This window comes from Scardinius erythrophthalmus, assembly GCF_964197995.2.
Source record: "Scardinius erythrophthalmus genome assembly, chromosome: 13".
NCBI classification, from domain to species: Eukaryota; Metazoa; Chordata; class Actinopteri; order Cypriniformes; family Leuciscidae; genus Scardinius; species Scardinius erythrophthalmus.
The window spans coordinates 37,123,874-37,148,200 of NC_138233.1; the positions used below are offsets into that span (position 1 = coordinate 37,123,874).

Genomic DNA, 24,327 nt, shown 5'->3' on the forward strand with positions numbered 1-24,327 from the left:
GTATAGCTAACATTCACATTTGAATATTTATCACAAGTCATATCGCCATCGCAGTATTAAACAATGTTATCGCACATCACAGCTTTTCCTCATATCGTGCAGCCCTAGTGTGGCACATTGATGGGAATTAAACTTATTCAGTTGGTGTTAAGCATTTCTTTGGTAAAGTTAATGGATAATGTTGCTAATGTAGGGTCACACAGAATCTGCAATAAATTTAATAATATGCACATGTCTACAAAAGTAGTGGTCAACAAGTTACACAGTCAACAATTCGATAAATGCAGATAAAATACACTTTTTGCATGTTTTTTTTGCAGATTTGGGAAAGAAACAAGTATAGAAAATGGTGTACTCTTTCAGATCTATCAGAATATAAGACTATCACACCATAATTGGTAGCTGAAAACGTAAAACAAAACAAAATATTTAATATATAAAACTTTGTGACTGATGGGGATTTTATTTTGTAGACATGTGTAAAGGATTATATTTAGGTCTGTAAGTGCAGATTCTGTTTGACCCTAGACATTAGCAACATTATCCAGTAGCCTAACTCCTGACTGTAATCCATTATCCATTAACTCCGGACGTCCTTAAATCTGTTAATATCAAACCTGGATGAGACATTAGATGATTAAAATGTTAATATTTGCTACATTACCTACTTTGTATACGCAGTTGCCTGGATCTTATGTGTCCCAAGATCGTCTTGTAGCCAGCATTGAAGTATCTGTGGTGTATTTCCGCCAATATTCTAGCAAACCCCTCGTTCGTAATGGAGGTGTACAAGTCACGTTACCTAAAAACAAAGCATGTTTTAATCATAGTAAGGTATTACATAATACAATTATATTATAATATTTGAACAAATTCTGACTTCACTGGCCTTTAAAGCACTCATATACATTCGATAGTTCCACCCCCTTCACGTAACCAACTTAACAGTAGTAAATATCCAGCCTGATGTTTCGACATGCTGTATATAATACTATAAAGTCAGTCATTCGATTGACCACTGTAGTTAAACATGTGCAGGCCGTTCAAGGCATCTTGCCGTCTCTTCTGCTGGAACATCCAACAACTGGTGTTGTTCAAGAATGCTTGGAAGTACAATAGCGTTACGGCTGCTACAGTCCGAGGGACTCAGTCGTTGAATGACACACTGTGCCTCATCAAACATAACCCAAATCCTTCCATTTATTGTACAACCACAATTATCTGCTGTGTTTGTAACATCTTCCCTCAACTGTGAAACTCTATATACAAAATGATAATCGAGAGGAGAATTTCTTTCGCAGAAATCAGCTAAACCCAACAAATCATCCACAACCCCTCTCCAAACACGTTCAGATTCACCGGACATTTTTGCGTCGCTAGAACCCGTATTCAAACTCTCGCTGTAATGACGTATAGTTTCTCTAACTGTCCAATCACAGTGCGTGTTACATTTACAAGTGGGAGATGGTTTGGCCCTTCAAATTGAGGCGAAAGTTGATTGGTTGCTCCCACGTGTTTACTGTCCAATGGCATTTTTTAACTCGATTGACAATTGGATAAAGAAAATGCATTTGGCAAAACGACAAAGAAAAGCATCTGGCAAATAGAGAGAGAAAAGGTTTGTCAAAAGCTTTTTTTAAAAAGCGATTTAACATGTGCATTTAAAATGATTCATAAATGTACTTTTTATTGTTTTTGTTAATCTACGTTTCACAAGTTCACACTTACAAATAAGTCAGATAGAATAAATGCATATTTGGCATGCTGTCCGAGGAGAGGGCTCCGGGCTCGGTATTCCCCGAGTACTCCCCCCGTATTCCTGGCTGTGAAAGAACAAGCCAAGAGTGAGGAGTCGGGGTGGTGGAGGGATGCTGAAAACTGTCAAGGAAGTTAGGCGAGTTGACAGAATGAATATATATATATATATGCTTCCTCTCATGCTGATAGGGTAGACATGGTGTAATGTTTCCTGTCCTGTGTTTCCCTTGTCTTGTGTGCACTTTTGTTATTTCCTGTTCTGTGTCATGTTTTGTAGTCCTTTGTAGTTTTTCTTGTTTATTAGTTCTCCCAGGTGTTTCTAATTAGCCACACCCCCTTGTTATCTTGTTTAGCTTGTTTGTCTGTGTATTTAAACCTCTGTGCTTCAGTTGTTGGTTGTCGGTCGTTGTTTAATGTACTGTTACCTGTTCTTGTCCTGAGTTCCGTGTTCCGCCTGGATTACCTGATTGTTTAATTAAATGAATGCTTGCACTTGGATTCTCTCTCTGCTTCATCCTTGCCTCAGCGTGACAGAACGACCGACCAAACGGTGAATCCAGCAGCATTAAATGAGTCTTATTGTGTCATGCCTGCAAAGCCTGAGTCTCTTCGCGTCATGCCTGATTTTCACAGCCTGACCCGGGAGTTTGCTGGACAGATCGCGGCCTTGGCCCTGGATAGCCTCGATCTGTTCCAGTACACCTGGGGATTTGTTCCTCTTGCTGCCTCTTGCTCTCTGGGTGACGAGGCAATTAAGGTGTGTTACCAGCTGGGGGCTAGGGAGGTTGACCCGAGGGAGCTCCCCGATCTCTCCGGTCTGGATTGGAGAGAGGCACTCTCCAGATGTCTGGAGAGCTTCCTTCCGTGGCACCCAAGGTCAACACCTGATCTTCAGCCGCATCTTCGCCGCCGCTGGTCCCATCAAGCTCAGAGCGCACTTCTGCTGATCCAGAGACTGTTCACGTCGCTTCTGCTGATCCAGAGACTGTTCACGTCGCTTCTGCTGATCCAGAGACTGTTCACGTTTTTTCTGCTGATCCAGAGACTGTTCACGTCACTTCTGCTGATCCAGAGACTGCTCACGTCACTTCTAGTGATCCAGAGACTGTTCACGTCACTTCTAGTGATCCAGAGACTGCTCACATCACTTCTAGTGATCCAGAGACTGTTCATGTCACTTCTGCTGATCCAGAGACTGTTCACGTCACTTCTGCTGATCCAGAGACTGCTCACGTCACTTCTGCTGATCCAGAGACTGCTCACGTCACTTCTAGTGATCCAGAGACTGCTCACGTCACTTCTAGTGATCCAGAGACTGTTCACGTCACTTCTGCTGATCCAGAGACTGCTCACGTCACTTCTGCCGATCCAGAGCTTCAAGCCAGTCCAGCCGAGCCTGCAATTCATGCCAGCTCTGAGTCCTCTTCACCGCTGGTCCCGCCCAGCTCAGAGTCTCCTTCACCGCTGGTCCCGCCCAGCTCAGAGTCTCCTTCGCCGCTCGTCCCACCCAGCTCAGAGTCCTCTTCACCGCTGGTCCCGCCCTGCTTAGAGTCTCCTTCGCCGCTGGTCCCATTCAGCTCAGAGTCCTCTTCACCGCTGGTCCCGCCCAGCTCAGAGTCTCCTTCACCGCTGGTCCCACCCAGTTCAGAGTCTCCTTCGCCGCTGGTCCCATCCAGCTCAGAGTCCTCTTCACCGCTGGTCCCGCCCAGCTCAGAGTCTCCTTCAACGCTGGTCCCGCCCAGCTCAGAGCCCTCTTCGCCGCTGGTTCCGTCCAGCTCAGAGCCCTCTTCGCCGCTGGTCCTGCCCAGCTAAGAGCCCTCTTCACCGCTGGTCCTGCCCAGCTCAGAGCCCTCTTCGCCGCTAGTCCTGCCCAGCTCAAAGCCCTCCAAAGACCCCGAAGGGTCGTCTCCGCCCTGGCCGCCCAAAGGGTCGTCTCAGCCCTGGCCGCCCGAGGGGTCTTCTCCGCCGTGGCCGCCCGAAGGGTCTTCACCGCCGTGGCCGCCCAAGGGGTCTTCACCACCGTGGCCGCCCGAAGGGTCTTCACCGCCGTGGCCGCCCGAGGGGTCTTCGGACAAGATGGCCGACTCCACGCCGGTGTCTTCGGACAAGATGGTCTCCTCTGAGCCGGTGTCTGTTCCTGTGCCATGGTCGCCTGAAGGGTCGTCTCCTCCCTGGCCGCCTGAAGGGTCGCCTCCACCCTGTTCGCCTGCACCGCCTGCTCTGCCCTGGCCGCCTGCACCGCCTGCTCTGCCCTGGCTGCCTGCACCGCCTGCTCTGCCCTGGCCGCCTGCACCGCCTGCTCCGCCCTGGCCGCCTGCACCGCCTGCTCCGCCCTGGCCGCCTGTACAGCTTGCTCCACCCTGGCCGCCTGCACAGTCTGCTCCACCCTGGCCGCCTGCACAGTCTTCTCCACCCTGGCCGCCTGCACAGCCTGCTCCGCCCTGGCCTTCTGCCCTGCCGGAGTCTTCAGGCCCTCTTCCGCTCCACGGGCCTAGCCCCCCGTCCCGCCCCCGGATCAGACCCACAACCATCCTGGACTTTTTTTTTTTTTTTTTTTTCTTCTGAGTAGTGTCTGGAATCCACTCCTTAGGTGGGGGGCTATGCAATGTTTCCTGTCCTGTGTTTCTCTTGTCTTGTGTGCACTTTTGTTATTTCGTGTTCTGTGTCATGTTTTGTAGTCCTTTGTAGTTTTTCTTGTTTATTAGTTCTCCCAGGTGTTTCTAATTAGCCACACCCCCTTGTTATCTTGTTTAGCTTGTTTGTCTGTGTATTTAAACCTCTGTGCTTCAGTTGTTGGTTGTCAATCCGTGTATCATTCGTTCAATCGTTTTTTGATTTAATGTTGAAAGTAGAAAAATGAGAAAACAGTTCCTTTTTCGATTTTTCATTTTTTCCAAAAAAAACGAAAAACAAGAATTCAGCTTGATTTTTCGTTTTTCGTTCTGAGGTAGCAAAATTAATAAACAGCTGGAAAATTCGATTTCTACACGTGGGCGGGAATGAAACGCCCCTTTCCTCTGATTTGTCAGCCGAAGATCAAACTGTCCCGTCATCAGCTCTTCCTCAGTTCTGCACTGCAGAATAAGAGTCCTCCGTTGTGTGGATTCTTAACGCGTTTATTGCAACTACATTTAATCTTTTTTTCATCAAACAACCAGACTAACGAATGGTTCGACACAACCCGTACTGGGAAATAAACTACACAGGGCTTTCTTCTGTGTAGATATAAATTCACCTAACTTTATGCTTTGCATCAGCTCGGTATGCAGGGTAAATGACAACTGTTAACCTAACATGGTCGCCCTCGATCGCCCAGTAATATTTTTTTTAAATAATAAATGTAGATATAGATAATCAATATAATTAGTTGTAAATTAAATATTTCAACACTTATAGAAAAAGAAAAGAATAATGCATTGACTATATATAGCCTAAGCCTAGAAACTGTACCGACGTTGGTTTCGCGCATCTCGGTCCCAAGTTTCCATATTTGCAATGCAAAATTTGGATGCTAACTAGTAATGTAAAGAAGGCTTTAAACTTCAGTCGAGTCCCAATATAGGCCTACACGTATAGGCTAAATCATCATCTTCACAGCATGGGAAATGAGTTTGGAATAACTGCTGTGCGGCACAGCCTTTATATTGTACAACAGACGAATTAAATTAAGCAGAATAACTTTTTATATATGTGGTTGACTGTGTTTTATTTTAATAATGAACAGGCTGCGATGTCAAGTTAGCAATGCCAGAAGTGAACTGATAATAGCCTATGTTGTGAGAGCGAGCGATGCGTCAGCGCCATCACTTGGATTTGTTGCTCAGCAGGGGAAATAACTTCGTTATTCGTTACTCTGTCATTCGAAACAGTAAAAAAATATATTTTTATTTGTGTACATTCAAAATGACTACAAAATGTCATGCCTTTGAAAAATAAAGAAAACAACATGATTTCTACTTTAGTGCGTCTCAGTCTCCTTGAACATCTTTCTGGCGCACACCAGAAATGAACCAAAATAGAGTGAATAGCCTTCGGACGCACCTACTTTTCAAAGTCAACATTTAGATTATTTGAAGTAAAATGCATTATATAGTCACTTAGGAATATAACTCAGCGTGGTTCATGATAAAAAAAATAAAAAAAACTTTACAGTTCGGAAAATATGAAAATAGCAATCCCCTGGCACTTGAGAACTCTGGTCTACACAGAAGAAAGCCCCGTCTAGTCTATTCCCCAGTACGGGTTGTGTCGAGCCATTCATTAGTCTCGTTGATGGAAAACATGAAAAAGTTGCAATAAACGCGTTAAGAATCCACACAACGGAGGACTCTTATTCTGCAGTGCAGAACTGAGGAAGAGCTGATGATGGGACAGTTTGATCTTCGGCTGACAAATCAGAGGAAAGGGGCGTTTCATTCCCGCCCACGTGTAGAAATCGAATTTTCCAGCTGTTTATTAATTTTGCTACCTCAGAACGAAAAACGAAAAATCAAGCTGAATTCTTGTTTTTCGTTTTTTTGGAAAAAATGAAAAATCGAAAAAGGAACTGTTTTCTCATTTTTCTACTTTCAATATTAAATCGAAAAACGATTGAACGAATGATACACGGATTGTTGTCGGCCGTTGTTTAATGTACTGTTACCTGTTCTTGTCCTGAGTTCCGTGTTCCACCTGGATTACCTGTTTGTTTAATTAAATGTATGCTTGCACTTGGATTCTCTCTCTGCTTCATCCTTGCCTCAGCGTGACACATGGTCATTGTTTGATGAGTTGATTGATTGATTGATTGATTGATTGATTGATTGATTGATTGATTGATTGATTGATTATTTGAAAGTGCTCCTCCCGAACTTTGTTAATAAAACATAATTTAAAAACATGAATTAAATAAACAAACTGTCATCGGCCAGAGGGCCATGCATATCGACTGTCACTAAAAATCAGTGGTAAAATGTGAGGAAATGCTAGATTTTTTATAGCTGGCAAAGTTAAAGTCTAATGAAATACACTGACACCTTATTTTTGTCCTTTCAAAAGTAACTGAATGCCCTGCTACATACAGGTGAAACTCAAAAATAAAAATTATATTGTGCAAAAGTTAGTTTATTTCAGTAATTCAACTTAAAAGGTGAAACTAATATATAGACTCATTACATACAAAGTGAGATATTTCAAGCCTTTGTTATAATTTTAATGATTATGGCTTACAGCTATGAAAACCTTTTCACAATATTCTAATTCTGAATTTTCAGTTTTCATAAGCTGTAAAATTCTAACAAATAAAGGCTTGAAATATCTCACTTTCTGAATATCTGAACCCCATAATAAAGATGGACAGTGACATTGAAGTCTGCAGTGGCAGCAGTACGCAGGGCTCTGTGGAGGTGGAGGACTTCTCTCCTGAATCCCCAGACACACACACACACCTCTGAAGGGATTGAAAAGTCCTCTGGACTTGGTACTGCATCGCTCGCAAGAGTCGCATGACTGCATTAGTGAACATGGCTGAAGTCCACCATTCTCCAGTTCTCAAAGCTCTCTCTCTAAAAATGCTTGCAACATGCTACACACACATAGTGTTTAGATGTGTCCGTGGTTGATGGACAGCCAAACGCCCGCAGACAGAGTCTAGCCCTGCAGCATCGCGGGGAAAGATATGCATCACACTGGAACTTTTGCACCACGAAAACAAACACTTGCATCCCATTATTGCCACTCTCATATACTACGCGATATCACAGTTTGACATGTCTGTCATTGGAAAGATCCATGTGGTGTCATGAATAATTAAGAGATAGTGTATTCTCATAGGATAAGAATACTCAGTCTCATGAATAATTATAAGACACAGATGAGACATCAAATACTACAGTGCTCTGCCACCTCACAACCTGTGTGTTTTGCTAGTTTCAGTCAGACACAATTTTCATTTTCACGTCCTGCGCCACGTTGTTTAAATAGCAAATGCATTTGTGCCCATCTGTGCGCCATGGGCTGCTGGTCTGAGAACGAGGTGTGTTCAGTCGCATTGTTGGAGCGTTGCTATTTTGAGGAACTGAAACAGACTGCGCCATTGACCAACTTAAACCTGCTCTAAAGTGAAAAATAAAAAATTACAGAGCGCGTTAATTATGTGCACCTATAGACTCATTACACGCACAGGGATGCACAGCAGCACACAAACATGCCAAATATATATATAAAAAAAAGGATTACAATGTAAAATATGGTCTGCTTGCGTGGTTTATAAACTCACACACGAGCAGATCTGTTTCCTCTCTGGAGAAGCGTTCAGTCTTTCTGTTTGCAAAAATCCGCCATGTAAATACTAAATAGCGAATCCATCATGGTGCGAGTGCAACTGTCTTTTAAAGGGAATGGGACTCTCTTTGAGACTTTGGGAATGAGCCTCTGGTTGGTTTATTGCATGTTACACTCAAAACACACCCAATACTCATTAGGAGAACAGTGACAACCCTTTTAGACCATGCGCTGCACAAAAGTGGATTCGGACACACCCTAACTGCACTTGTGCCCTGTGCTTTAGACCGTGTGCTTAGATCGTTAAAATAGGGCCCATGTCTTTAAATGCAAAAACATGTTCTTTGTGAACCGGCCCTAATGGATTTTGAGTCTATTTTGTTTAATTAGATTCCATTTATTGTACATATAAGTATTTTACAAAGACAGTTTTCAACATCATTCAGAGAATGTAATTTTTTTATGTTTATATAATGTTATGAAATTACCAAAGAATATAGCTAAACTAATGAAAATATGTTTACTGTTTACATATTAAATAATTCAGGTGAATGGAATATATAGGGTTTAAAATGGAATATTTCAGAATTATCGGCATACACTTAACATAACAAAAGCATATTAGGTTGGTTATGATAATTTGCTATTTGAATTAAGAAACTAATGTATTTCCAACTTGATTTTTTAACATTCATACATTTTTATTAATAAACAAATTACCTCTAGCCAAAAAAAAAAAAAAAAAAAAAAAAAAAAAAAAAATCACAAATCACATTAAAAGACAACAATTTTTGCAACATGAACTTAGATATGGGAAAGGCTGAAGGCTATCTTTTCAATTTCTCGTTTCTGTCCACATTCAAAGACACAGGCAATGTACTTTTGATCCTCACACTCTGCCAGATCTGAGTATCCACTTGGACCTTTGTTGATGCACTTTATGGGTTTCCATTGCATGGGATCCAACGGTGATTTATTCACATAGATTGTGAGATCCTTTCTCTTGTTTTTATCAGATGGATGAGAGTAGAGCAACCATGTACTCTGATCAGAGGAATGAATTTTCAGCACACTGCCTTGGCAACCACTACCAGTCTCTATCAGCTGTGCAGATTTAGTAGGCTTGTTAAAAGTTTCTCCACCACTCCTGCTTAGAGCCTCGACTCTGTGGCCGGATGTACTTCGAGCATTGCAGTACAGTGTGTCGTCTGTGATCTCAGCCATCTGACACTCATTAGACACCAGATCTTCCATTTGTTCTCCTACATGCCAAGTGCTTCCTTTATCATCACTGTAGAATGCAAATGCACGTGATATGGGAGAGGATGAAGCATTTTTGGAATCAAAATAATACGCATATGCTGGGATAATCAGTCTCCCGTTCTCCATTTGAACACCATGTCCTGGTCCAACAGCAAAAGTGGCCCAGTTTTTCTCCTTTTCACTGATCACATCTTTCAAGTTCGTAACATCACTCCAGTGTTTGCCAGTGTCCTTACTGGTTATGTAACAAAGTTGTGCCTGGTTCTTTTTTGCTTTTATTTGCTTATCTTCAGAGACACCAATGGGAACACAAATAAAAAACAGGAAGAGCGTATCAGAATCTTTCTCATAGACCGGACATGGATTCATGCTGCGGTGGTGGAGTAGGAAACCTGAATTGAGCACCAGATGACCACTGTCCCACTGAAATAAAAAACATAACATCATGACTGTTCATGCCTTTAATAAACTGTGTAAAGAATCTATGAAATAGATTCAGTTGTGATTCTATGAAAATTGTCTGTTATGAAAAATATTTTACAATTTTGGTTAAACATGTCTAGTACCTCAACTTTTTTGTCATTCTTCCACAATCCTCTTTTCATCACAAGCACTTCTGCATCAGCGTCGTTAGGGGTTTTCCGCTTTTCAGCGAAGGCAAGGTAGGTTTGTTCGGCCCTGATATAGATGAGAGCTGGAATTCTGTAGGTCACCTGCTTTTTATTAAGTTCTGCCTCCTGTGCGAATAATGTTGTTGCTGTTGTTATGTTGTCGAGTGGAACTGAATTGCTGTTTGAAGATGAATTGTTACCCATTGTAAAATTCTAGCCCTATAAACAGAAAGAATAAATAGTAGAAGTATCAGTAACAGTATCACCATGCACTTCAGCCACGTGTTTGAATGTATGAATTACATTGCTTGAGATGCCAACTCAAATCAAATCAAAATGATTTTAGACCTTTTCTCAGAATTATGTTGGCTTGATAAAAGTCCTATTGACTTTCATTGAGGGGGTCAAAACGTTTATACAATAACCCTTTTAGGCTTGGTCTCACAGACAGGGCTTAGATTAAGTCAGTATTAGGCCTTAGTTCAAATGACCCATTGGTAAGCCCTTCCCCTCGAACGCAGATGAGCCAATGGCAGTTGAGTATCAGTTGTACGGGGACCAGAACTCGGACATCTTTAGGTTTCAGCGCCATAGAGAAACATTGGAATTTGTCAAAATTGATCAAACACATCTTGGGACAAGGTGACATTTTTGACATTTAAGTAGCTTTTATAAACATAAAGATATGTCAGTGCAAGTTGCTTTCAGTTTAAACAGCTCAAACATGCATTTTAGTCTGGGACTAGATTAAGCCTTGTCTGTTGAACTGGGAAAATTAGTAGCTTTATTCCTCAAATATCTCTCACTAGCTAATTCTAGCAACTGGCTTACACTGTAAAAAAAAGAATCATAGGTCTTGTCCTTTTCATTAAAATATTGTGTATTTTTTTATAAGAAAATTGTGGTTTAGTGTTGTATAGAAAATATTGAAAACATTTCACTATTAAAACCAAGAGATACATTTTCTTATTTTTTTAAGGAAACATACAGTTTTGAGGCTTGAATTGAGGAAACAATTATGCTGATAAAATTAAGGAAAAAAGGCTACATATTTATTTTAAGAGAATTAGTTCAGTTATGCCGTTTTATTTATAGACACCATTGTTAGTTCCCAGCATGCTTTGCACATGGCTGGATATGGAGAGTAAATATTAAAATTAAGTGTTATTTTATGTGTTTTTGAGTAAAGGGAAACATCTGTTAAAGGGTTAGTTCACCCAAAAATGAAAATTCTGTCAGTAATTACTCACCCTCATGTTGTTCCAACCCCGTAAGACTTCGGAACACAAGTTAAGATATTTTTGATGAAATCTGAGAGCTGATCACTTCTCCATAGGCTTCTAAGGGACCGAAACTTGCTGGCCCAGAAAAGTTATTAATGCGTCTGTGTTGCACGTCATCACGCATCACACACATGACCAGCTTCGGCCAATAGTGAGCCTACGTGGTGACGTGTAACACAGACGCGCTACGCAAAAACACTACGTGAACCAACTAGAGGCCCAGAGAGAAGGAAATGAATAGTGGAATAAAGTCGTTATTTTTGTTTGTTTTTGCGCACAAAAAGTATTCTCGTCGCTTGATATACTTAAGATTGAGCCACTGGAGTCACTTGGACTATATTAACGATCTCTTTAATAACTTTTCTGGACCAGCAAGTTTCGGTCCCTTAGGAGCCTATGGGGGAGTTAGACAACTCTCAGATTTAATCAAAAATATCTTAATTTGTGTTCCGAAGTCTTACGGGGTTGGAACAACATGAGGGTGAGTAATTACTGACAGAATTTTCATTTTTGGGTGAACTAACCCTTTAATGATAATGTTCAGTTATGTTTGTGGTTGTGAATAACTGCATATATTAAAGCTCTTAAACATGTTGTTTTGTTCATTGAGCAACAACTTTGCTATAATGGTAGTGTAGTAACAAGTTTGTTTATGTGCTGTGCTAGCAGCATACAGTCTTTTAATTATACAATATAACTCAAAATCAAATATAAACAGATCATTTCCATTCACTTGAATTCACACAATTGTGAGAGTCAACTTAAAATAAAAAAGCCTATTTCACTAAAAATATAAAAAAAATGTAATCATAGACTAATTAATTTAGGGGATTTTACATGATTTATTCAGGTAGATTCCATAAAATAAATCAAGAATACTACTCAAAAATACCACGTGTAATATTGTTACCATAATTATTTTAAGTAGTACATAACATTTTTTACATTCCAAAACATGCTAACATTATGCTAATTCATGTTATCAAGTGATAAGACATGCTAATTTATGCTAGCAACATAGCTAACAACATGCTATTTTATCAAAAATATCATGTGCAATTATTGTTACCATCATTATTTTAAGTATCACATAGCATGTTTTACATGCTAGCAACATGTTATCAATGTGATAAGACATTCTAATTTATGCTAAAAACATGCTAATTCACATTAGCAATATGTTATTTCATGCTAACAACATGCTATGTATACTAACAACATGCTAATTCATGCTAGAAATCTATTAAGAGTTAGAAACATGTTGAAACATGTCAGTAACATGCTAAATCATGCTAGCAATGTGTTAAAATGCAAGTGACATGCTATTTCATTTAAGCAATGTGTTAAACATGCTAGTAAAATGCTAATCAAAGCTAGCAACGTAAAAAAAACATGGTAGCAATGTGCAAAAAAAAAGCCAAATTAAAGTTTGTCTGCGAACTTTACTTGTTTTTTCTCTTCTTCTTCTGGAACAAAATTTAGACATCTCTATTTTAGAGGTATTAGTCCACAACCACCAAACTCGGCTCAGACCTTCAGACTGTTCGTTTGGCGTGACAGTCTGAAGGTGTGACAGATCATCCCTTACCAAAAAGAAGTATACTTCAAGTTAATTTTATGAAGTATACTTAAGTAATGTTAAAGTATATTTTAATGTATGCTTTATGTAGTAAGTAGTATACTAATGTCAATGTACTAGTAGTAAACTTTCAAGTGTTCTATTTTAATATTGCTTGGGGCTTAATTGGCCCACTTTTAGTATAAAAAGTATACATTTAAGTGTTCTTAAAAGTAAACTTTGAATGCACAACTAGTTTAGTTTAGTAGTTTTATACTGCAAGTATACTTGTAAATTTTCTTTAAGTGAACATAACATCACACTTAAGCCGTTTTCACAAAACGAGTTGATCCCGGGAAATTGCTGGGAAATTGTCAGAGTGCCTTCTGTGTGAACGCAAACACGTCCCGGGATTGATGCCGGGATTGATGCCGGGATCGATCCTGGGTAAGGGACCTAGTAAAATTGCCGGGATCAGTCCCGGAACACGCCCTGTGTGAACAAAAGCCAGGACCAATTCCGTAATTTGGGGTGTGTCGTAGGGATGACGCATGTTAGGGCTGTCAGAAAATAATTAGAAATTCGAATTTTCGTCGAAAAATAAAAATAAAATAACACATTCGAATGCAAAAACCGTGCATTTGAATTTTTGGTGTGTCAAGAGGTGTGCGAGACATGATGATGAACTGACGCGGGGTTTTTTTCTTCGGTTAGCTTATACAGTGGTACACAGCGCGGTGTGGTTGTGTTGTTCCTACGAAACCGCTCTCAGTTGGTGGCAAAAATCGTGCGGTATGTATGCACATATTGCGCGGCTGGCAAAGACATATTTGACCACACCTGGCACCGGTCAGAGCTGAGCGTGTTTTCATCAGCTGGAAACATTGTCAACAAAAAGCGCTCAGCACTCGTTGCAGATCAAGTTGAGCTTCTAGTGTTTTTGATGAACAGTAGAGTATGTAGATGTAGTGAGTACAAGTGGACTGTTTCTGAATGGCAGTTTGCTATTTTGTGTTCATGTAGTTCATTAGGCTGTCTGTTGAAGTGTTTTCTCAGGTTACTGATGCTCGAACACAGCTTTATGCACTATTGTAGTCTAATTGTCCTTGCATGCACATTGTCATTAACGAAATTATATTTTATTTAAGAACAATTGTTTGAAAACTTAATGCACTTTAAAAAGCGAATGTCATTTTCATTTCAATAAAAGATGCGATGCTTGATTTGGTTTATATTTGTTTATTGCGCTCGCTTGCACCCACTTGTGGGCATAGGAGTCGATACAACACTCTTTTTTTCCTTTAACATTAACTATTGTCTTTAGGATTATAATTTAGCTTTTCAGCCATTTTGACAGCCCTTACGCACATGCCATCGCACTGACATCCTGACGTCACACGTCTTTACGAGATTTTTACGGAATGTGTGTGAAAGCACTTACAGATTCCGGAAAATCATTGGCAGACACATTATCCGTGTATTATAATTTATATTTTATTTTTGCACTTTAAGTATACTACTATGTTTCTATTTAGGTATAATTTGAACTAATTTTAAAAACAACCTTTTTATCAACAGTTGAATGTTGATAAGTTTATTTATTTATTTATCTATTTTGAAAAAGTCAGCACTTTAAACAAAAAGATGAGAAAATTGCATTTTAGTCAAAGACGCAATAGATCGAGTCCCTTGAACACCCTTGAAGCTTCACAGTCCTTTAGCTCGTCCTGGGTTGACATTTCATTCGGTAACATTAGCCGGTTTTGATTTATATGCTGTTTAATGTTGATGATGATAACATTATTTTACATTTGTGTGAACAATCTAATATCGCTTGTTTCAGCTTCTTCTTCTCCTGTGTTTTGATCCGGAGATTCTGTACTCTTTCAGAAGATGTGTAATAGCGCCCCCTACCGCATAACTGAAAACACTGATAGCCTGAAATTTCAAAGTAAATTCCAAAGTACACCACCAGTGGACTAGCCTACTCAAAAATTCAGATACTCAGAATTAGGAACATATCAGTTTTCTTTATAAATCAATTTTTTCAAACAATGTAAGACAGTATGTAAAATGTGAAAAAAATATTTAATAGGCTTCTCTCAATCAAAAGATTAAACACAACTGCATGCCAAGTATACTTACAATACTTATACTTTAAAGTATATCTCGATCAAAAGATAGGGACAAGTAGGCTAAATATACTTACCTTTCTGTCAGTATGAGTAAAGTATACATAAGTGCAATTTTAAGTATATTTCTGAGAAGTACATAAAGTTTATTTCTTGAGAAGTATAAAAAGTAGACTGAAAGAACTTTCTCGTTTTTAGTTTAAAAGAAGTAGAGTAAAAGTAAAAGTTTTTTTTTTTTTTTTTTTTTGCTTTTGGCCGTAAAGTAAAAAGCACACTTGAATAAACTTCTTTTTCGTAAGGGGCTATATCTTTTCTAACCATTCTGACTTACAGTTTTACTAAAAAACGATGATCAAAACTCGAAAAAACTCCCATAGACTTACATTGACGAAATGTTCAGACTTAGTGTGACTTTTGTGTTCATGGATAAGTGTTAATCTAATTTGCATTCCCGCTGAAAAACAAGCTTCCTAGCGCAAAAATGTTGCCTATAAATAGTGTTGCGCGTCTTCTTATCAAATTCACATGATCAACCTCTCCTCTATTTTGCTTGGGAACTAATGTGGTCGGTACGGCTCTCACCGTCCAAGAAGCGCCTCGCCGACCTCTCCGGCGGTGTGAATGTACAGTTAGGCTCAATTAAACTTCCATTCTATGTACTATTTCTAAGCCATTAAGACTAATTTAAACTCAAACTCTAAACTCAAACTCTAAATTCAAACTCAAAAACTCAAACACTCATAAACTCAAACACTCATAAACTCTAAACTCAAACACTCATAAACTCTAAACTCTAAACTCAAACACTCATAAACTCTAAACTCAAACACTCATAAACTCTAAACTCAAACACTCATAAACTCTAAACTCAAACACTCATAAACTCTAAACTCAAACACTCATAAACTCAAACACTCATAAACTCTAAACTCAAACACTCATAAACTCTAAACTCAAACACTCATAAACTCTAAACTCAAACACTCATAAACTCTAAACTCAAACACTCATGAACTCTAAACTCTAAACTCAAACACTCATAAACTCTAAACTCAAACACTCATAAACTCTAAACTCTAAACTCAAACACTCATAAACTCTAAACTCAAACACTCATAAACTCTAAACTCAAACACTCATAAACTCTAAACTCAAACACTCATAAACTCTAAACTCAAACACTCATAAACTCTAAACTCAAACACTCATAAACTCAAACACTCATAAACTCTAAACTCAAACACTCATAAACTCTAAACTCAAACACTCATAAACTCTAAACTCAAACACTCATAAACTCTAAACTCTAAACTCAAACACTCATAAACTCTAAACTCAAACACTCATAAACTCTAAACTCAAACACTCATAAACTCTAAACTCAAACACTCATAAACTCTAAACTCTAAACTCTAAACTCAAACACTCATAAACTCTAAACTCTAAACTCAAACACTCATAAACTCTAAACTCAAACACTCATAAACTCTAAACTCAAACACTCATAAACTCTAAACTCAAACACTCATAAACTCTAAACTCAAACACTCATAAACTCTAAACTCTAAACTCAAACACTCATAAACTCTAAACTCAAACACTCATAAACTCTAAACTCAAACACTCATAAACTCTAAACTCAAACACTCATAAACTCTAAACTCTAAACTCAAACACTCATAAACTCTAAACTCAAACACTCATAAACTCTAAACTCAAACACTCATAAACTCTAAACTCAAACACTCATAAACTCTAAACTCAAACACTCATAAACTCTAAACTCAAACACTCATAAACTCTAAACTCAAACACTCATAAACTCTAAACTCAAAAACTCATAAACTCTAAACTCAAACACTCATAAACTCTAAACTCAAACACTCATAAACTCTAAACTCAAACACTCATAAACTCTAAACTCTAAACTCTAAACTCAAACACTCATAAACTCTAAACTCAAACACTCATAAACTCTAAACTCAAACACTCATAAACTCTAAACTCAAACACTCATAAACTCTAAACTCAAAAACTCATAAACTCTAAACTCAAACACTCATAAACTCTAAACTCAAACACTCATAAACTCTAAACTCAAACACTCATAAACTCTAAACTCAAACACTCATAAACTCTAAACTCTAAACTCTAAACTCAAACACTCATAAACTCTAAACTCAAACACTCATAAACTCTAAACTCAAACACTCATAAACTCTAAACTCAAACACTCATAAACTCTAAACTCAAAAACTCATAAACTCTAAACTCAAACACTCATAAACTCTAAACTCTAAACTCTAAACTCAAACACTCATAAACTCTAAACTCAAACACTCATAAACTCTAAACTCAAACACTCATAAACTCTAAACTCTAAACTCAAACACTCATAAACTCTAAACTCTAAACTCAAACACTCATAAACTCTAAACTCAAACACTCATAAACTCTAAACTCTAAACTCAAACACTCATAAACTCTAAACTCAAACACTCATAAACTCTAAACTCAAACACTCATAAACTCTAAACTCAAACACTCATAAACTCTAAACTCTAAACTCAAACACTCATAAACTCTAAACTCAAACACTCATAAACTCTAAACTCAAACACTCATAAACTCTAAACTCAAACACTCATAAACTCTAAACTCAAACACTCATAAACTCTAAACTCTAAACTCAAACACTCATAAACTCTAAACTCAAACACTCATAAACTCTAAACTCAAACACTCATAAACTCTAAACTCAAACACTCATAAACTCTAAACTCTAAACTCAAACACTCATAAACTCTAAACTCAAACACTCATAAACTCTAAACTCAAACACTCATAAACTCTAAACTCAAACACTCATAAACTCTAAACTCTAAACTCAAACACTCATAAACTCTAAACTCAAACACTCATAAACTCTAAACTCAAACACTCATAAACTCTAAACTCAAACACTCATAAACTCTAAACTCAAACACTCATAAACTCTAAACTCTAAACTCAAACACTCATAAACTCTAAACTCAAACACTCATAAACTCTAAACTCAAACACTCATAAACTCTAAACTCTAAACTCAAACACTCATAAACTCTAAACTCAAACACTCATAAACTCTAAACTCAAACACTCATAAACTCTAAACTCAAACACTCATAAACTCTAAACTCTAAACTCAAACACTCATAAACTCTAAACTCAAACACTCATAAACTCTAAACTCAAACACTCATAAACTCTAAACTCAAACACTCATAAACTCTAAACTCAAACACTCATAAACTCTAAACTCAAACACTCATAAACTTAAACTCTTAACTAGTAAACTCATAAACTCAAACACTCATAAACTCTAAACTCAAACACTCATAAACTCTAAACTCAAACACTCATAAACTCTAAACTCAAACACTCATAAACTCTAAACTCAAAAACTCATAAACTCTAAACTCAAACACTCATAAACTCTAAACTCTAAACTCTAAACTCAAACACTCATAAACTCTAAACTCAAACACTCATAAACTCTAAACTCAAACACTCATAAACTCTAAACTCTAAACTCAAACACTCATAAACTCTAAACTCTAAACTCAAACACTCATAAACTCTAAACTCAAACACTCATAAACTCTAAACTCTAAACTCAAACACTCATAAACTCTAAACTCAAACACTCATAAACTCTAAACTCAAACACTCATAAACTCTAAACTCAAACACTCATAAACTCTAAACTCTAAACTCAAACACTCATAAACTCTAAACTCAAACACTCATAAACTCTAAACTCAAACACTCATAAACTCTAAACTCAAACACTCATAAACTCTAAACTCAAACACTCATAAACTCTAAACTCTAAACTCAAACACTCATAAACTCTAAACTCAAACACTCATAAACTCTAAACTCAAACACTCATAAACTCTAAACTCTAAACTCAAACACTCATAAACTCTAAACTCAAACACTCATAAACTCTAAACTCAAACACTCATAAACTCTAAACTCAAACACTCATAAACTCTAAACTCTAAACTCAAACACTCATAAACTCTAAACTCAAACACTCATAAACTCTAAACTCAAACACTCATAAACTCTAAACTCAAACACTCATAAACTCTAAACTCAAACACTCATAAACTCTAAACTCTAAACTCAAACACTCATAAACTCTAAACTCAAACACTCATAAACTCTAAACTCAAACACTCATAAACTCTAAACTCTAAACTCAAACACTCATAAACTCTAAACTCAAACACTCATAAACTCTAAACTCAAACACTCATAAACTCTAAACTCAAACACTCATAAACTCTAAACTCTAAACTCAAACACTCATAAACTCTAAACTCAAACACTCATAAACTCTAAACTCAAACACTCATAAACTCTAAACTCAAACACTCATAAACTCTAAACTCAAACACTCATAAACTCTAAACTCAAACACTCATAAACTTAAACTCTTAACTAGTAAACTCATAAACTCAAACACTCATAAACTCTAAACTCAAACACTCATAAACTCTAAACTCAAACACTCATAAACTCTAAACTCTAAACTCAAACACTCATAAACTCTAAACTCTAAACTCAAACACTCATAAACTCTAAACTCAAACACTCATAAACTCTAAACTCAAACACTCATAAACTCTAAACTCAAACACTCATAAACTCTAAACTCAAACACTCATAAACTCTAAACTCAAACACTCATAAACTCTAAACTCAAACACTCATAAACTCTAAACTCAAACACTCATAAACTCTAAACTCTAAACTCAAACACTCATAAACTCTAAACTCAAACACTCATAAACTCTAAACTCAAACACTCATAAACTCTAAACTCAAACACTCATAAACTCTAAACTCAAACACTCATAAACTCTAAACTCAAACACTCATAAACTCTAAACTCTAAACTCTAAACTCAAACACTCATAAACTCTAAACTCTAAACTCAAACACTCATAAACTCTAAACTCAAACACTCATAAACTCTAAACTCAAACACTCATAAACTCTAAACTCAAACACTCATAAACTCTAAACTCAAACACTCATAAACTCTAAACTCTAAACTCAAACACTCATAAACTCTAAACTCAAACACTCATAAACTCTAAACTCAAACACTCATAAACTCTAAACTCAAACACTCATAAACTCTAAACTCAAACACTCATAAACTCTAAACTCTAAACTCAAACACTCATAAACTCTAAACTCAAACACTCATAAACTCTAAACTCAAACACTCATAAACTCTAAACTCAAACACTCATAAACTCTAAACTCAAACACTCATAAACTCTAAACTCTAAACTCAAACACTCATAAACTCTAAACTCAAACACTCATAAACTCTAAACTCAAACACTCATAAACTCTAAACTCAAACACTCATAAACTCTAAACTCAAACACTCATAAACTCTAAACTCAAACACTCATAAACTTAAACTCTTAACTAGTAAACTCATAAACTCAAACACTCATAAACTCTAAACTCAAACACTCATAAACTCTAAACTCAAACACTCATAAACTCTAAACTCTAAACTCAAACACTCATAAACTCTAAACTCTAAACTCAAACACTCATAAACTCTAAACTCAAACACTCATAAACTCTAAACTCAAACACTCATAAACTCTAAACTCAAACACTCATAAACTCTAAACTCAAACACTCATAAACTCTAAACTCAAACACTCATAAACTCTAAACTCTAAACTCAAACACTCATAAACTCTAAACTCAAACACTCATAAACTTAAACTCTTAACTAGTAAACTCATAAACTCAAACTCTCAATTCATAAACTTTAAATTCATAAACTCAAAATCAAACTCTAAACTCATAAACTCAAACTCTAAACTATCTCTAAACAAAATCTATGTATCTATATTTTAAAACTACAAACTAAAACTTAAACGATTTCAAACTGAAAACCTTCAAACTTTAAAACTACAAACTTTCTGGCTAGGCTTTTTCAAGCCAACTTAAAGGTTGTCAACAAACATTTTATATTGTTATTATTACAGTTACTATTTCTGTCCTTGTTGATAATTCTCCATTAGACTATAAGAAGCAATACTCACAGAAATTATGTTTCCTGCAGCAGGAGCAAATGATTCTTACAGCAGGGTTGTGTCACCACAAACACTCTTATAAGGTCTGACCAAAACATGCTGAGCATCCTGTATTTATTATCATATATCAACCAGGGGCGGCGCTGGGTCCTGAATGATTAAGCCCCGAATGTTTAGCCTGGAACAGGTCCCTGAGCTTATGGGAAATATGATAAGAATAAAGTAAATATTGGTTGTTTTATCTTAGTTCAGAGCAGTCTCTGACTTGTGATAGTTGAAATCTGTCTCTCCCTCCTTCCCTCCCTCCTGCACACACCCACACCCACACACCCACACACACCACATAAGTGATTCAGCCTATCCTAGAATATCTCCAGGTGTTGCACAATCTCACAGCAATTGCAGTTTTTCTGAATTTCTAAAACACATTTCTTGAAACCATCACTCACTTTCTCAAAACCTTTAACACAAAACCAAATTTTCAAACCACATTCAGAGAACTTCTGACTCTTCTGACAAAATCAAACAATTGCCTCAAAACCATTTTATCTGTGCTCAAAATCAAACAAAACGTGGCATTAGTGATATGATTTAAAACTTCAGCGTTTTACATTGGGATCATAATGGATGCTCAATTATGACATATTTCAAACAGAGGCACTGAAGATTTGCATTCACTTAAAATGTTTTTAGAAGTTTGCTTGTTCATATAATCTTTGAGTATGATGAAGGTAAGTAGATGTGACATGCTGTCCAAGATAGAGGGTTCAAGATACAACTCCAGCAGTAAAGACTATTTAAGTTAAGTAATTTGTAATAAATTAATAGAAATAAAACATAAGAGCAGTGGAGGGTTGGAGGAAGAACTGTCATGGTAGTGAGGAAAGCAGCTGGCTATATACTTTTGCAAAAAAAAAAAAAATTATATTAACAAAAATGTAATAATGGCACAAAACTTCTTTGCATAATTATCAATGAATATGTTTGGCTAGATGATAATACATTAGAAAGCATTTCAATGACCTTCACTACAGTTCAAAAGTTTAGGGTTGGTCAAATTTTTTAAATGTTTATGTTACGAAGGCTACATTTATTCAGTCAAAAATACATTGAAAAACTAATACTGTAAAAAAAAATATTGCAATCAAATTTTTTACATTTATTTATATTTCATACGTGAATTTTTAGCATTATTACTCCAATCTTTAGTGTCACATGATCAGGGCCGGAGTGGAACTCATTTTCAGCCCTGGAGTATCACGGCTGACTATATTAAAATAATGTAATTAAAACCTCAGTATAAAAGTCTGCAATAGTGCACTGTTCTCTACAGCAGTGGTTCCCAAACATGTCCTGAAGGCACCCCAACACTGCACATTTTCTTTTGCTGAGTCCCAATTCGCATACTATCCGTCCTAAATAGTATGCGAAACTAGAATTAGTACGTCCCAAATCGTAGCATGTTGAAATGAGTATTCCAAAGATACCCGGATGGTCTACTATTTCCGGTTAGAATTCGAAGTGCAGATCAATGCACACTCTAACGGCTAATATTGCCCACAACCCATTGCGTGCGGGAGGGAGGAGCTTTGCGGTGATGATGGTGATGTAAACCTGGCAGTCGGATGCAGCAACGGAGATGCGCCCTCAGTTTTTAAGTGTACGAATTCAAATGTTTAACCCTAATTAAAGTTATATTTTATTGTCTCGTAATATTAATGGGTTTATGTTGTGCCAAAAAAAGTACCGTGTTTATCTTGTAGGGTCCGATGAAGATACCGAGCGCCTCATTGCAGGCTACAAAACAATAAATAAAAAGGCTCTAGTACAGTGTCATGCAAGTGTCTTTTTTATGTATTTCTTTTGATGTTTCTGTCTGACTTATTTGTAGTAATACTGTGGCTGTACGTTAACTTTATCAGTCCAACCAAAGAAACATGGTTACTACACCTTTACTATAGTAAAAGCATGGTTCATTTTCATCGGGGTATTTTTAAGTATTATACATAAGTATAAGATTAAGTATATAATACGTTAAACAATAGTTACACTATAAACTTTAAATATTTTAACTCAGAAAATAAAGCGCTAGCTTTCGTTACACACATTTGCACATGAACGTCAGAACCAGCCGCCTCACAAACGACCTGCGTTTGGTTGATCTACGACGACGCCCTGCTTCACTCCTCAATTTGGTAAACACATTGTAAATGTATTGTGGAATGAATAGTAAATAAAATTATATTGGATATATAAGAATGAAAGAAATGTTAAATGTTTTGTTAACAGTCGCGGTGTGCGTAACTAGGCAACCACGTTCAAGTTCACGTTGCATGACGTCATCGAAGTATGTCCCAGAACGTGCATACTTTTTTGCTACACACTCAAAAGTATGTACTTTTTCATCACAAAAAAAGTACATACTTTTAGGTCATAGTATAAGTAGGCGAATTGGGACTCAGCCTTTGTCTCCCTAATCAAACACACCTGATTCAACTCATCAGCTACAGTAATTAACCCATGTGATAATGAGCTGATGAGTTGAATCAGGTGTGTTTGATTAGGGAGACAAAGAAAACGTGCAGTGTTGGGGTGCCTTCAGGACAGGTTTGGGAACCACTGCTCTACAGCCTTGTAATTCATTGTATTTTTCAATCATTTTCTATTCAGTGCAAAAATACAGTAGCCTAAGTGTTGCTTCACGCAGTGGTCACCAACCCTTTCAAGCCCAAGATCCCTGAACTCGGCCTTGATGAAAGGCTAGATCTACCTATAGATTTTTCATGGCAATTCCAATACCAGCTGCCTTTTTTTTGCCTTTTTTTTAGATCTTTTTTTTTATTTATTTTTTTATTCATTATTTATATTTTTCTTCATATATTTCGAGCATCACGAACAGTGATCTTGCTGTGTCTGGTATTCTCTCTGCTGCACGTCTGCGCTCTCCTCTTTGCTTCTGTAACCCAGGGTAATAATTGAAAAGGTTTCATTTTATATATATTTATTTCATGTGCACGCTATAATGTATATGGTTGTGAATAAGTACTATGCTTGTTAAATTGATGGGGTATTTATTATTCTAATGTTCAGCCAATCGTGCTCACTTGTCCATGTCGAGTGTCCAATCAGTGCTCTTGATTAAAGTGAAGAGGGCGGGAAGAAGAAAGAGCAATGGTGAACTAGGAAGAAGGAGTATAGCACGTGTGAGAAGAGCGTGCGATCATCTGGTGTCATATTGTTTCACAAAAATATAGTGTAAATAATGCTGTAATGTGTTACAACAGTTTCTGTAATTAGTGGGTTGTCAAAACTAGAACATAAACTTATACTACAGAGACG

At 37.2% G+C, this 24,327-nt stretch overlaps 2 protein-coding genes across 2 annotated transcripts in view; both read right to left on the bottom strand.

Moving 5' to 3' along the window:
* The window catches only part of LOC308700501 (nuclear factor 7, brain-like), a gene marked incomplete at both ends in the record, with an annotated part of 251,973 nt that overhangs the window by 43,045 nt on the left and 184,601 nt on the right, over positions 1 to 24,327 (bottom strand). The gene's annotated exons all lie outside the window — the stretch shown is intronic.
* LOC308701169 (sialidase-3-like) lies at positions 8,404 to 21,075 on the bottom strand. The gene is made up of 3 exons (XM_081383301.1): positions 20,998 to 21,075; positions 9,849 to 10,112; positions 8,404 to 9,705 (listed from the first exon to the last, which is right to left on the bottom strand). Exons 2-3 carry the CDS (start codon positions 10,095 to 10,097, stop codon positions 8,824 to 8,826), a joined length of 1,131 nt encoding a protein of 376 aa, XP_081239427.1. The 5' UTR covers positions 10,098 to 10,112; positions 20,998 to 21,075; the 3' UTR covers positions 8,404 to 8,823.